Genomic DNA, 12,122 nt, shown 5'->3' with positions numbered 1-12,122 from the left:
CTCTATTCATTTCTAATCCTGCCCACTCTGGTCACTCCAGCACAAATCATGGCACCATAATCCTGCTATACAAAATGAGGCACACCAACATTTGGCACTAAAGACAGTTGTAAAAACTCCTGCCTGCCAAATAAAAGGCAGCTTTCCACTTGCATTGTGTGCCAATCCAATAAAACTGGAAGACAGCTGGAGACATGACATCAATGAAATGAAACACTTAACTCTGACATTCTAACTGTTCTTTATTTTAATTATCAAATGTACATCATATCTCAGGGTTTAGTTTCACATTAAAACACCAATTCCCCAATACAAAATGAGAAGTTTCCCCTTAAACCCCACAAACAAAAAACAAAAGAACCCCACAACTTTCATCTCTTAAGTATCAAAAGTAGCAGTGATAAGGCAACATTAAATTCATGTAGATTTTCAGATTTACACAAAAACTAAAGTTCTGGCCTTTAATTTTCCATCTTAGATCTGTTTTCAATCAAAACTGAGTCAGATCTGCTCGTATGAAAATACAAGAAGAAACAAGCGAGAAGACAGGAGGACATCTAAACTCCAGCACATAATTAAGTAGTCTGTTGAACAGTGCAGGAAACAGTAGTGTGAAGGCATCTTAAACAATCATTGACTCGTTATGGCAACCTTTAGTACACGTGAGACTCTGGCAGCTAGTTTAGGCGCAAGAAACATTAAACATCAGTAGTTGGCGTACAGTTTGACAGTTTAGTTTGTCTTGGAGTAAATTAATGACACGAACACAAAAAAAAACAACTCAAAGACAAATCCAGTTCTCCTTTTTTGAGATGATCACTTTTCTTTTTTCCATCACAGTGGTTCAGTAATTTTGTTGAGGAAAGGTTCTGCACAGACGTGGTGATAACCGCCCGGTTCCCAGCTAAACCAGTAGCATATTCTCTTCATCGTGCATTTAAACTATAGGAAACCTCATGTCAAGGTGAAATTCCAGTTATGCATATATCTTTTTGCACATAGGTATTTAAAAGCTTCGGATCTACTCGTTTCACTTCAAACTTAACATATTCAGTTCAATACCAGCTGATGTGCAGGTGCATTAACTACCTGTGTAAAACCAGCAAACGTTAATTCACGAATCTAGGATAAAAATTCAAGTGCAAAATGAGCCAATTGAAAATTGCAGGGCAGTTTTAAAATCGACAGATTTTAGATCTTTTAACCTTCAGTCAGTTCAATCTAGTAAACTAGAGTACATCTACCATTCCCCTTCAATGATTCACTACCAGAAAAGTGTCTAAGAGTTCAAAGTCTCTACTCAGTGGTGCATTTATTTTCTCTAATGTTTTTTTTTTTTTAAATTCTGACATTGTTCTATATCAAGGAGAAACATTTCAAAATGTAAATGAGTTGCTTCAGAAAATCCTCAAAAATCATCTGATTTGAGCTGAAAAAGTTAGCAGAGAAAACGTTGCTCAGCAGCTTGTTCACTGGACAGTTATTTGTAGTGCAGCTAATGTGTCTTAACTCAAATGGGGATGCAAAATGGTGCCGGAGGAGAGACGGAAAGTTTCTTGGCTCATCAGGGGACGGCGACGTGGAAGGGGGAGCCCGGGATGTGGTCCTCACCCCACTTGACCACCAGGATGTAGTTGCCCCGTTCCTTCAGCACGTAGCTGACGTTGTACTGCAGGTTGCCCATGTGTTTGACCAGCACCTCATCACAGGGGACCTGTGGGCCGTGCACACCCACCAAAAGCATGTTCTTACCTGGGAGGAGGTAGAAGAACATGTATGATAGCAAATTAATCTTTAAATATGTGACTTTTCATCTTTGTGAGTTTTAACCTGTGCACTGAAAGGAAATACTTAAGTTATTCTCTTAAAAGATGGCTTCTACACGCAGTTCCTCCGTACCTGCTTTGCTGCAGTCGACAGTGAAGTTGCTCCTCTGGCCCACAAAGCCCTTGCTCAGGCCAGCTCCTCGGCTCACCACCTTGCTGGCATCGGAGTCACCCAGCCTGGGCATGGCGCTCTGCGTGAAGCTGCTGGATGCCCGAATTGCCGGATCCAGTGTCAGGGTTGATGTCTCGCTGGCGTTTGTTACATTCACAAGGCGAGGACCTGAAAGGCAGGAAAAAAGTTTAACTTTACCATGTGGTGCAGGCAGATTCAACAGCCATTTCTTGTTATGAACCACTGCCAGAGAGGTTATGTGAAGTCTGCAGTTTTCGATCCAGCAGTTTATATTGCTTTAAAACCAGAATTTGGGCTTGGATGAACTTGAAAAGTGATCCAAATCTGAATCACGGAACATTTGTAACCAGCTTTAACTAAGAGCAGCATTTTACCTGTGACTTTGGCCTTGAAGGGACTCCCAGTGATGTGGTTTGGGCCTCCGTATTTAATGCTGATCAGGTAGTTTCCAGGTGCCATGGGAGTGTACTGCACCTTGTAGCCTTCGGGAACCTCCTGACAGTCCATCTTTACTTTTGACGGGCCCTCGATGGTCACAGCCAAGGACCCGGGGCCTGCCTTAGTGTTGTTAATGATGAACTCTGACTGGGTACCTGCAAGATTTAAGAAGTGATGTTTTGTTGAACAACTCCAAGCTGGTAAAACCGAGCAGTGGATAAATCACACTGAACTTTGCTCAACTTTATGCTCTAAACAGGCTCACAGCAGTTATGAAGTGAAAAATTTAAGGCTGCAGCAGGTAAAACAGTTACTCACCTGTTGTTCCTCTCTCCAGTCCTGATCCGTATGCTGAAACCAAACCAGGCTCTCCAGTCTGTCCTGGTTCCCCGACTCGGACCTGGAAAGGACTTCCCGGGATGTGAGAGCCATTGAATTTGACATCAATGGTGTGGACGCCATTCTCCCTGGGGATGAACCGGATAGCGTACTTGTCTAGAAGACAGTACAGAAGGGTCTGTTAGCTGCAGCGATTCCATAGTATGTGCCTTTGTTCTTATTGAAGTTTCCATAAATCCTCTGGAAATCACCTTTACAATTAAAAAAAATAAACAACAAAAAACAAACAAAAAACCAACAAAAACAGGCACGCACACACACACACACACACACACACACACACACCTCTTTCCAGCTCTGTGACGACACACTTCTCCAGAGCTCCAGAGGGACTGTGGACTTTGGCATCCATCTTGCCTTTGGCTCCATTTAGACGCACCGCAAAGGATGCTGGGTGATTCACCTTCAGACCAGACTCCTGTCGGTTTCGCACAAAGTCAGTGTACAGGACGGACATTTGACGAACAGGAAAAACATCTTAAACACACACACTCTGGTTTTTGAAGATCAGAGTGCTAAAGACAAATAACTTCAGTGCATATCCTCTGCTCTACTCTTACCTGAGCTCCACTTAGTGCAACTCCAGCAGACAGACTCAGAAGGGTTAGACTGTCAGTAGATTAGTCTTATTATGAGGAAAAAATGTCATAAAGCTGATCTACTTTTTGGTTTAAAGTGTTTCCATCTCCTTGGTCTTACAGCAGTGATTCATTATTCTCATTAAGAACCGAGATCTTTATCTTCTGTCTGAACTGCAAGAGCCGAAATGAACAAACATAAATAATGCAGACTCAGAGCAGAAGAATGTCTCAAGCGATAGACAAAAACAAACTACAGTCTCTAAGAAGACACAAGGAAGTCTGTCTGCTGCAGCTGGGACACCCAGGAGCTGATGAAACGGATGATTGTACTGTTAAAAGCCTTTAAATGAAACACAAGAGAAACACCAACAGTTCCACACCAGACAAAGCGAGGGATGACCAGAGCCAGGCAAAACTGCACGGACGACTTCCTGACCACAGGTACCCAAACTCAGCCACTCGAAAGAGCTTTTTACTTTACATTACATAATAAATCTAGTACAAACCTGTGAAACAGTGGCCACCCTTAAGATAAAATGCACATAAAACTCAATTTATAAAAGAAATTTCTTCATTGTCTACATGATAAAGTCCTTCAACCCAACAAGCATCTGGAAGCTTTGCTGGGATGTCTGCCATTCAAACCCCAATTACCATGTTTATACTGTAGTATCTAAAAGTCCACACCTGACAAACCCACACCTGTATTATAATTACATTAAATACTAAAAACTGAACACTTTCAAACAATTAATAAGAGCTAAACTAAAACGAGTAAACCCACTCAAGACACCAAGTGAACCTAAAGCGGACTGAACCCTTTTTTTAGTCAAAGTGGAAACTGTATGCGTTTGCCTGGCTGCGGTCATATCCATGAGAGCAGTTGCATAAAGAACTTTAGTTTAACTTGAGTATCTGTGCAGCTGTTGAGGATCGACTGACTCGGGCTGTTTAAGATGTCGCTTTGAATCCAATTTAAAATCAATGATTAACAGCCCAAACCATTCGAGTCCTTGCTTTGGTAATGAAGTCACATTTTTATGCAACTGCCTCATCAGCACCCTTTAATCAAGCAGGGCAGGCTGGGTGTGGAGGTGTCTCCTCGTGCCTCACCTGAAGACCTGCAACAGAGAGGCGACGGGCGTCGTTCACTGGAGCGACAACAGGAACCAGGTAGGGGCTGTCGGGTATGTGCTGGTCGTTAAACTTCACCGAAACCTCATAATCACCTGGAAAAGGAGGCGGGAAGAAGGAAACTCAGTCTAACACATCAGCAAACAGCCAGCAGGTAAAGCGTGAGCGTGTGTGAATCATCTACCAGGCTCCTGAGCGACATAAGAAATGCCGCAGGATCCATCCTTGCGGTCATCGAAGGAGATCTCAGCCCTGCTGGGTCCCTCCACGGCAACCGACAGACCACCAGCTCCTGCCTCTCTCGTCCAGATCGTGAATTCAGCTGGTGAAAAGATACAAGAAAACTGAAAATTCACAAGGCACAGATCCTTCTCCATCAGTCCACATTTTAAAAGTACTTGTGTAAAAACCAATGTAGCACTGTGTGAACCTTTTTTTGACAACAGTGTTGCCTGTGGCACAGAGGAACAGGATGAGTTTCTTTAATTTTGACATTTAATGGACAGACTTTTGGATCCGGTGTTCTGTGCGTACCTGGCTCTCCTGCCAGTGCTCCCTCCAGTCCTGGACCTCCGGCCCTCACCTTGCCAGCCCCGCCCTCACCCAGCGGCCCCACAGTGAACTGGAAGGGGCTGCCTGGCACGTGCACGCCCCTGTACTTGACGCTCACGCTGTGCACGCCCATCTCAGTGGGCACGAAGCGCACACAGTAGGCGTCGTTACCCGTGGCCACGAGCTCTGCTGGCTGACTGGCTCCAGAGGGGGAGGTGACCTCAGCAGTGACGTCCTGCATGTCGATCGCTGAGAAGAGAGGAAGGAGACATTTATACATTTACATTTGTTGACTGATTCACCACATGATCATTCATGAGTTCGTCATTTTATTTGTTATTCAGATCAAATTAAAGCTGAAACATACCAGAACCGGTTGCTGTGACCGTAAGGACAGGCATGGCAAATGAGAAAAGGAAAAGGGAGGTTTAAGGAAATTTAACTCAAATTAAACTGTGCTACGACCTCCAAGAGACATAATCAGAAAGTAACACAAGGTCCTTCATACAGTGAACAACTGCGAGGTTGCTTGCACAGTGCAAACTTTACCATCCAGTTCACAACTTACTGATCAAATGCAACCGTGCAAGTTACCCAAGAACACCTACCTTGAGGGTCACAAGGGTTGCTTTTATACATCTTTAACCAGTTGTCTTTATCAATATCATAACACAAAAATAAAAACTAAACTAAAGTTCCCCTAATCTTATATTGGTGCTGCTGTAGGTAGGAGCAGCCAAGCACTCCCTTGTTGCGTGTGTGATGCAGAAAAATTACTCTGTATCAAAACAAACTGATAAAAGATGAAGTGGAATCTTTCATGCCCACTTAAAAAAAATAAAGCAGTTAAAGCTAGTTTTACAACGCACCCTCCACCCTAGCACTGCGTCCCAAATAGGGGGCATCAACAACCCAAACACCCCTCACTGCTCTGGCTCCCCCTGCCAGCACCAGACCGGAGAGGCCAGAGACTAGCCGGACACAGCCAGGAGACAGGTTCTGATTCCGGGTAGCAGCAGAGGATTGAGTCATGGGAACGCTGGATCTTCCAGACCACCAGAGAGAGCAGTAGGAGCGGTAGGTGGTGTGAGAAAGGAGCTGCCGAGACAGGACGAGGAGGAACCAGCTCACTGGAGGAAAAAGATGAGGAAGAGAGCATACAGAGGAAGGGAAAGGATTGAGGGGCAGGAGAAGGGAACAAGGCAGTAGAGGAGGAAACGAGGAGAAGCTGAGGAGAAGGAGAGACATGATTGACAAGAGAGAAGAAAAAAAGTAAAAGATCGATGAAAGATAAAAGGCAGACAGGAAATAAGATGAGTGAAAAGTTCTCATAGAAAGGGAATGATAGAACAGGGAAATAAGAAAAGTTAAATGTCAAAGAGACTACAGACTACAGAGCAGCAGCGAGGAAAACTGGGAAAAGCTGGAGTTTCAGACAGAGAGCAGCTCTGATCTACTTAGAGAGACGGCCCAAAACAAAAAAAATCCATTTGGTTCTATTTTTCCTGAAGTTTGTGTTACACACACGCAACATCATGAACATAGTCACCAAACGTCTGTGTACCTGGTATCTTTAGGCTGAGGTCGCACACACTCCCGACACTGGCGACAGACGCCGCCTTCTGTCGTCTGGTGATGCTCTCCCGAATACGACCCTCACCCGTCACCCTCACTGTGAACGGACTTCCTGTTGACGCCACACGTTCGTTAAGTTGCACGCTTCATTAGAACACTGAACAAACTGTTTTTCAGCTACTTTTGCTCCTCTCTACCTGGCACGTGCTCCTCAGCGAAGCGGATTGAGACGATGTAGTTTCCAGGTTCGGTCGGACAGTAAGTGACTCTACAGGTCCCGTCCTCCATGTCCCCTGTTTGGATGTCTACTTTACTGGGACCTTCAATGGACAGAGCCAGACCGCCATAACCTGGAAACAGATCGCCATCATTGGCATTGATGTCATTATTATTAGTGCTTCAAAGGAAGAATTTTGAGTTTATATTAGAAAATAAATGCATTGTTTAGAACAGGCTGACACTGACCTGCCTCCCGCGTGTCGACTATAAAGCTCGAGTTGCTGAAGGTGGTTCCCTGGACGAGGCCGTCACCGTGAGCTTTGACTCGACTGGCGTCGCCAATCTCAGACTGGACGACCATGATGGTGATGGGACTGTTGGCGACATGACGACCATTCTTCAGGATGCTGACCTGGTGCTCGCCCACTTCCCGGGGGATGAAGGAGATACCTGTGAGGAGGAGAAAAGAGTTGAAGGTGAGAGGAGCAATTTCGGTAAATGTTGTACTCATTTGTTTCAAATGTGCCTTTGTGGATCTTACCGATGTGGTTGTTGGCCATCCTCTTCAGCAAGCAGGGCTCGTCACGTCCAGAGGGCGACCTGATGCTGGCGCTGAGCAGGCTGAGGTCCGTCTCATTGATGTCCAGAGAGAAATCTGCAGCCGAGCCCAGTTTGACCTGAGAGCGCCGCTGGTTGTCCTCTGAAAGACGAACAGAAGTAAGAAGGTAAAGTGTTAGATGACAAAATATAGCAAACCCAGTGTAGACTACAGTGGCTAAATTATTGAGACGAGAACTGTAAAAACCCATTTCTTTAATGTTTAAAAAAAAAAATCTGATTTCATGTCTACATCAGTAGCAAAATAGTCACTTGTTTAAACAAGCTCAACTTTTTTTAAACAAGTGAGCTAACAAGCTACACTGGTAGACAATTTACAGTACTAATATTGTGCATTGGTGCCTGACCGGTAATCCTGGCAGTGAACGGGCTGCCAGCAATGTGCTCGTCATTGTATTTGACCAGGATGTTGTAGTCTCCTGGCAGCGTGGGCAGGTAGCTGACAGTGCAGGTCCCGTCTTTGTTGTCCACACAGCTGATCTCTGCTTTGGACGGACCCTCGATAGCCAGGTCCAGACCTCCTGGAGAGAGAGACGGGCTTGGTCAGCGAGACTGAACTGAGTCAAAACAGACTGTTAAATAATGAAAAATAAAATGTATAACCCGTACCTTCAGAGGCGTCCTCTGTGAAGACTGTGAAGGTAGCCAACTTGTTGGCGACACCATAACTCAGACCAGGACCGTAAGCTGTGACGTTGGGACTGCTGGTGTGATTCACATAGAACTGAAGGGGAGACTCTGCAACACAGAGTGAACCTAATTACAGCAAACTAAGTTTGCAGTAGTAGTAGTAATAATACTGTGAAATTCATGAGCCCTCAGTAAACCCAACCAGCCACTTCAGAACTCAATTCATACACCCCACCAAGATTTATCCTGACAAACCGAGGCCCCTGTGAGGAGCAAGCTCAGTAGTTATCACTATAAGGGTTCTAATCATGGTGCTAATGTCACATGAGTGTATGTGTTTACCTGGGATGTGTGTGCCGTTGTATTTGATGTGCATCTCGTGCAGACCGGCCTCAGTAGGAGAGTACTGCACTGTGACCGTCCCATCCAGGTTGTCTGTGATTAGAGGCTGAGCGGATTTACCTGAAGGCATCAACACCTCACCTGTAAGAGAAGTTTCTTGATTAGCCATTTTTATAATGGAAGAGTCAGACTGTCCATTTATTGGTCAGTGTCTTAAACTCTGATCCCCTTTAACATATTAGTTTGTACAGACTGTGTCATTTCTAATAACTAAACTGATTATATTAACCCATGAATGTCTCATCCACATTTCAATTTACTGGTTACTCACATCTGTCGATTCACACAAAAAAAAAAATAATATACTGCTGCAGGTGGCAGAGTATGCAGGTTTTGTACCGCAGAGAAACCCAGAAAGCTGAAAATGTGTCCTCAGCCTCTGCTGATCTGAATAAATTGCATTTCTTGTGTTTAATCACTTACCGTGTGCAGTGAAGTTTTAAATAACTTATGAAAATTTTTCTAGAATTGCTGGTGCTTTTTTTTGTTATGATAAAACCTTGTGTCTCTCAACACCTCAAATAAGCACAAATTCACTGAGACCATCCATCCCTTTCTTCCTTACCGGTGATTTCTCCCTTCCTGAGTGCGAAAGGAATCACCATGTCGAAAGGTCTGAAGCCACTGCCGTTAACGCTCGTACCATCTAGCTGGTAGCTTTCAGACTTCACCTGAATACAAGACAGGCACAAAGACAGACTTTAGCATGTCAGTGAGGGGGGAAAAAAATAAAATAAAATGTTCTCAGCAACCTGAAATGCAAGCATGCTGCCTCCAAGCCCCGCCCACACAAGGGCATCCTGAAAAGGAGTTGTGCAATGAAGGAAGGATGAGGAAGGAAGAGGTGGATGACTGTGATGATGGGGTGACTGATGCAGCCACAGTGATGAAGAGTGCACCAAGAAAGAAGAGGAGCAAAGGTTACCACCACAACACCTTTGTGCAATGCATCTCGCACACAGATGGTGGTTTGTGAACGATGGCATGGAGGAAAGAAAGTGTTTGAGTGAATACACTAAGGAGTGCAGTGAGAGAGAAGTTAAGTGTTCAACCAGCAGCCATTCACCCGCAACAGAGAGGGTGTGTGGGAATATAAAGTGTGTTCTATAAATACTGTCCTCCAAACAGTGAAAAAGACGACCTAAACCACACACTGCAGCACAGCCTTAACCAACCCTGGGGCCTGTACTACAAGGCAGGTTCAACATTCCCAGGATTTCTTTTATCTGGTTCAAGCCATCCTGACAGAGTGATCAGACTAAGCGGTCACATGAAAATGGACAGGTCTTAAGAATAAAGCCTATTCCAAAGGATGAAAGCTCTCAGCTGTCAACAGATTTATCAGTATCAACTATAATTACAATTGTATATTATCTTGCATCATAAAAGGAACATGGTGATCATTTTTAGTAGAAAAAGTCATGACGTGTGGGTTAACTGAGTGAGTGGATATCCAGTTTCATGTGACCGCTGATCCAATATGAGGCTAAAGGAATCCAGATAATAGAAAGATCCCTGCTTGAATAACTTAGTACAGCGCTCAGGTGAGCTGAAGAACATTGCAATATCTGTGTCTATAAGCTTACTGACAGACCTGCACCTCCAAAGAGCTTCTAAAACATCTGATTTCTTTTGCAGCTCACTCGAATAAAGACTAGAGTCAGTGATTATGCCCAAACTGGTAAGATGTAACCCTCCCCATTACCATTATTATTCAAATCATGAACCAATTAATGTTTCTAACCCCAGTTTAAGGCCAATTGTTCTGCTGCAGAATAAAGTTGGAATCAGATGTCTCCAAAGGACACTAACGATCTGCTGAAGGGCTTAAAAACATGTGTAAGTGTGTGTAATGGGGTACCCATGGCTTGAAGCCAGCCCCAGGGGGAGCGGCCCGTTGCTGTAGAGATGTCTGCCCTTTCATCATGGGTACCTCATCAGTAGCCTGGTGACATGACAGTAAGGATTAACACATCTCACACACATGTGGGAGTCTCTTTACACAAAGTCCATAGTTATGTTTGGAGTGGAAAGCAAACACCTGCGATCACCACCAGCAGTTTCCATTAATGGCTAGAAACATCTTACGTGTTCTGTCCTTAACATTAAGAAATTACATCAAGTTCTCATATTTCCACCCACTTATCAGGCTGGAATAAACTTTTTAGGAATATAAGAGAAGAATAGCATCAATTTCCTATATTTTTTTTGCCCTCCATTTTTGAGGACCTTTTCAGGATATTTATTTCTAATTAGTTATGCAAGTTTCTCTAAAGCAGAACCATTGTGCATTCGGCCTTTATTGTCCAGCCAAAAATTTAGGCATCAGACTGCTCTAAACACCATCTGATATGATGTCAGATATCCCTGATATGGTCTGGGCAGGCTCTGGCTGTAAGCACAAAAGCCAACCCATTTTTTTTAATCCACTTAAAATGTAGTCTTCACATCTGATCACATCAGAGTTCAAGAAATACCATTTATCTGTCTGTGCAGCCTAAAGACAGCTGCTTTGTTAAGACTGAAATACGCATCAGTTCAAATAAAATTTCTTCCACTGTGACATGACTTTGTGGAGAAAATGATCCCTCCCACACAAACAAGGAAAGACGATGAAAGGCCCAATACAACGAGCAGGAAAATCAAAGAAACAAAACAAACAGTCAAACTAAGATGAGGTTAATCAGTGTACAAGGACATGTTTGATACTCTGGATGACCGCGACATCTGCTTTCAAAGTGTTTGTCTAATATGCGTTCTCTTCTCACCGTGACTTTGAAGGGACTGCGTGGGATGTTTTCCCCTCCAAAGCGGACGTAGATGACGTAGTTGCCAGGAGCTGGCGCAGTGTAGAAGATGTCAAAGGTGCCATCTTCATTCTCCAGCACCTCGGCCTCCACCTCTGTGCCATCGGGCTGAACCACCACACAGCTCACTTTCCCTTTACCAGCACCCTTTGCATTCACCACCAGACTCAGCTCCTCACCAATGGCCACAGTGGGACCCACGCCCGAACCTGGGAGAAGTACACGTTGTGAATTAATCAGACTCCTAAAAATAAATGAGATTCCTTCTGTCAGACTCCGATCACATACCGGTCACGGTGCACTTGCTGGCATCACCAGTTGCTGTGGCACGGACTCTGTAAGGTGATGCTGGGATGTCATCGCCACCATATTTTATAACGATGGTGTACCGGCCAGCACGGTCAGGGATGTATGATACCCGGTATGTACCATCACCGTTGTCATGGATCCTGGGCTGCTTAGGTTTGCCATCCTGGTCCTGAAGAGGAAGGAAGTGAATAACAATCTGTGTGGGGTCGACTTTAGTGTGTGTATGCTTATGTGTGTGATACTGACCGTGATGAGCACGCTCAGTTGGCCTTGGCCAGCATCTTTAGCGTCGATATTGAACTCAACGGGGAAGCTGGCGGGGACGCCGCTGGTCAGCCCGGGGCCGCTGGCTCGTACTTTGCTGGCATCGTGAGTGGGCAGAACCCGAAACTTGAAGGGACTGAAAGATCAGAGACAGTAAAGACTGATCAACCGTATGAACCACAACAGCAAGCAGATATCAAAGGGACAAAAATTACCAGCGATAGAGTAATACAGT

General features: G+C 44.5%; 1 protein-coding gene across 2 annotated transcripts in view; it reads right to left on the bottom strand.

Annotated features, from left to right (window-relative positions):
* Positions 1–224: 224 nt before the first annotated feature.
* Positions 225–12,122, bottom strand: part of flnba (filamin B a) — a 63,664-nt gene continuing 51,766 nt past the window's right edge. Inside the window, exons 29-49 of one of the 2 annotated variants that reach the window (XM_085457201.1) lie at positions 11,870–12,023; positions 11,603–11,792; positions 11,276–11,523; positions 10,369–10,452; positions 9,073–9,178; positions 8,448–8,588; positions 8,085–8,213; positions 7,823–7,996; positions 7,399–7,557; positions 7,104–7,307; positions 6,836–6,988; positions 6,628–6,750; positions 5,431–5,442; positions 5,046–5,312; positions 4,696–4,833; positions 4,491–4,606; positions 3,082–3,214; positions 2,716–2,892; positions 2,334–2,552; positions 1,900–2,106; positions 225–1,752 (exon numbers count right to left, since the gene is read on the bottom strand). In XM_085457201.1, coding sequence (XP_085313327.1) covers positions 1,565–1,752; positions 1,900–2,106; positions 2,334–2,552; positions 2,716–2,892; positions 3,082–3,214; positions 4,491–4,606; positions 4,696–4,833; positions 5,046–5,312; positions 5,431–5,442; positions 6,628–6,750; positions 6,836–6,988; positions 7,104–7,307; positions 7,399–7,557; positions 7,823–7,996; positions 8,085–8,213; positions 8,448–8,588; positions 9,073–9,178; positions 10,369–10,452; positions 11,276–11,523; positions 11,603–11,792; positions 11,870–12,023 — 3,322 coding nt within the window. In that variant the 3' untranslated portion in view covers positions 225–1,564. The remainder of the gene's footprint in view (positions 1,753–1,899; positions 2,107–2,333; positions 2,553–2,715; positions 2,893–3,081; positions 3,215–4,490; positions 4,607–4,695; positions 4,834–5,045; positions 5,313–5,430; positions 5,443–6,627; positions 6,751–6,835; positions 6,989–7,103; positions 7,308–7,398; positions 7,558–7,822; positions 7,997–8,084; positions 8,214–8,447; positions 8,589–9,072; positions 9,179–10,368; positions 10,453–11,275; positions 11,524–11,602; positions 11,793–11,869; positions 12,024–12,122) is intronic. The other variant, XM_085457202.1, reaches the window with a different exon arrangement.

Source organism: Copadichromis virginalis, linkage group LG5 (assembly GCF_057382275.1).
Source record: "Copadichromis virginalis isolate Kocher_CV1m ecotype Utaka linkage group LG5, C_Virginalis_male_GT1.1, whole genome shotgun sequence".
In the NCBI taxonomy this organism is placed as follows: domain Eukaryota; kingdom Metazoa; phylum Chordata; class Actinopteri; order Cichliformes; family Cichlidae; genus Copadichromis; species Copadichromis virginalis.
Note: the sequence above shows the minus strand (reverse complement) of the source record. Positions and strands in the feature narration are given on the sequence as shown.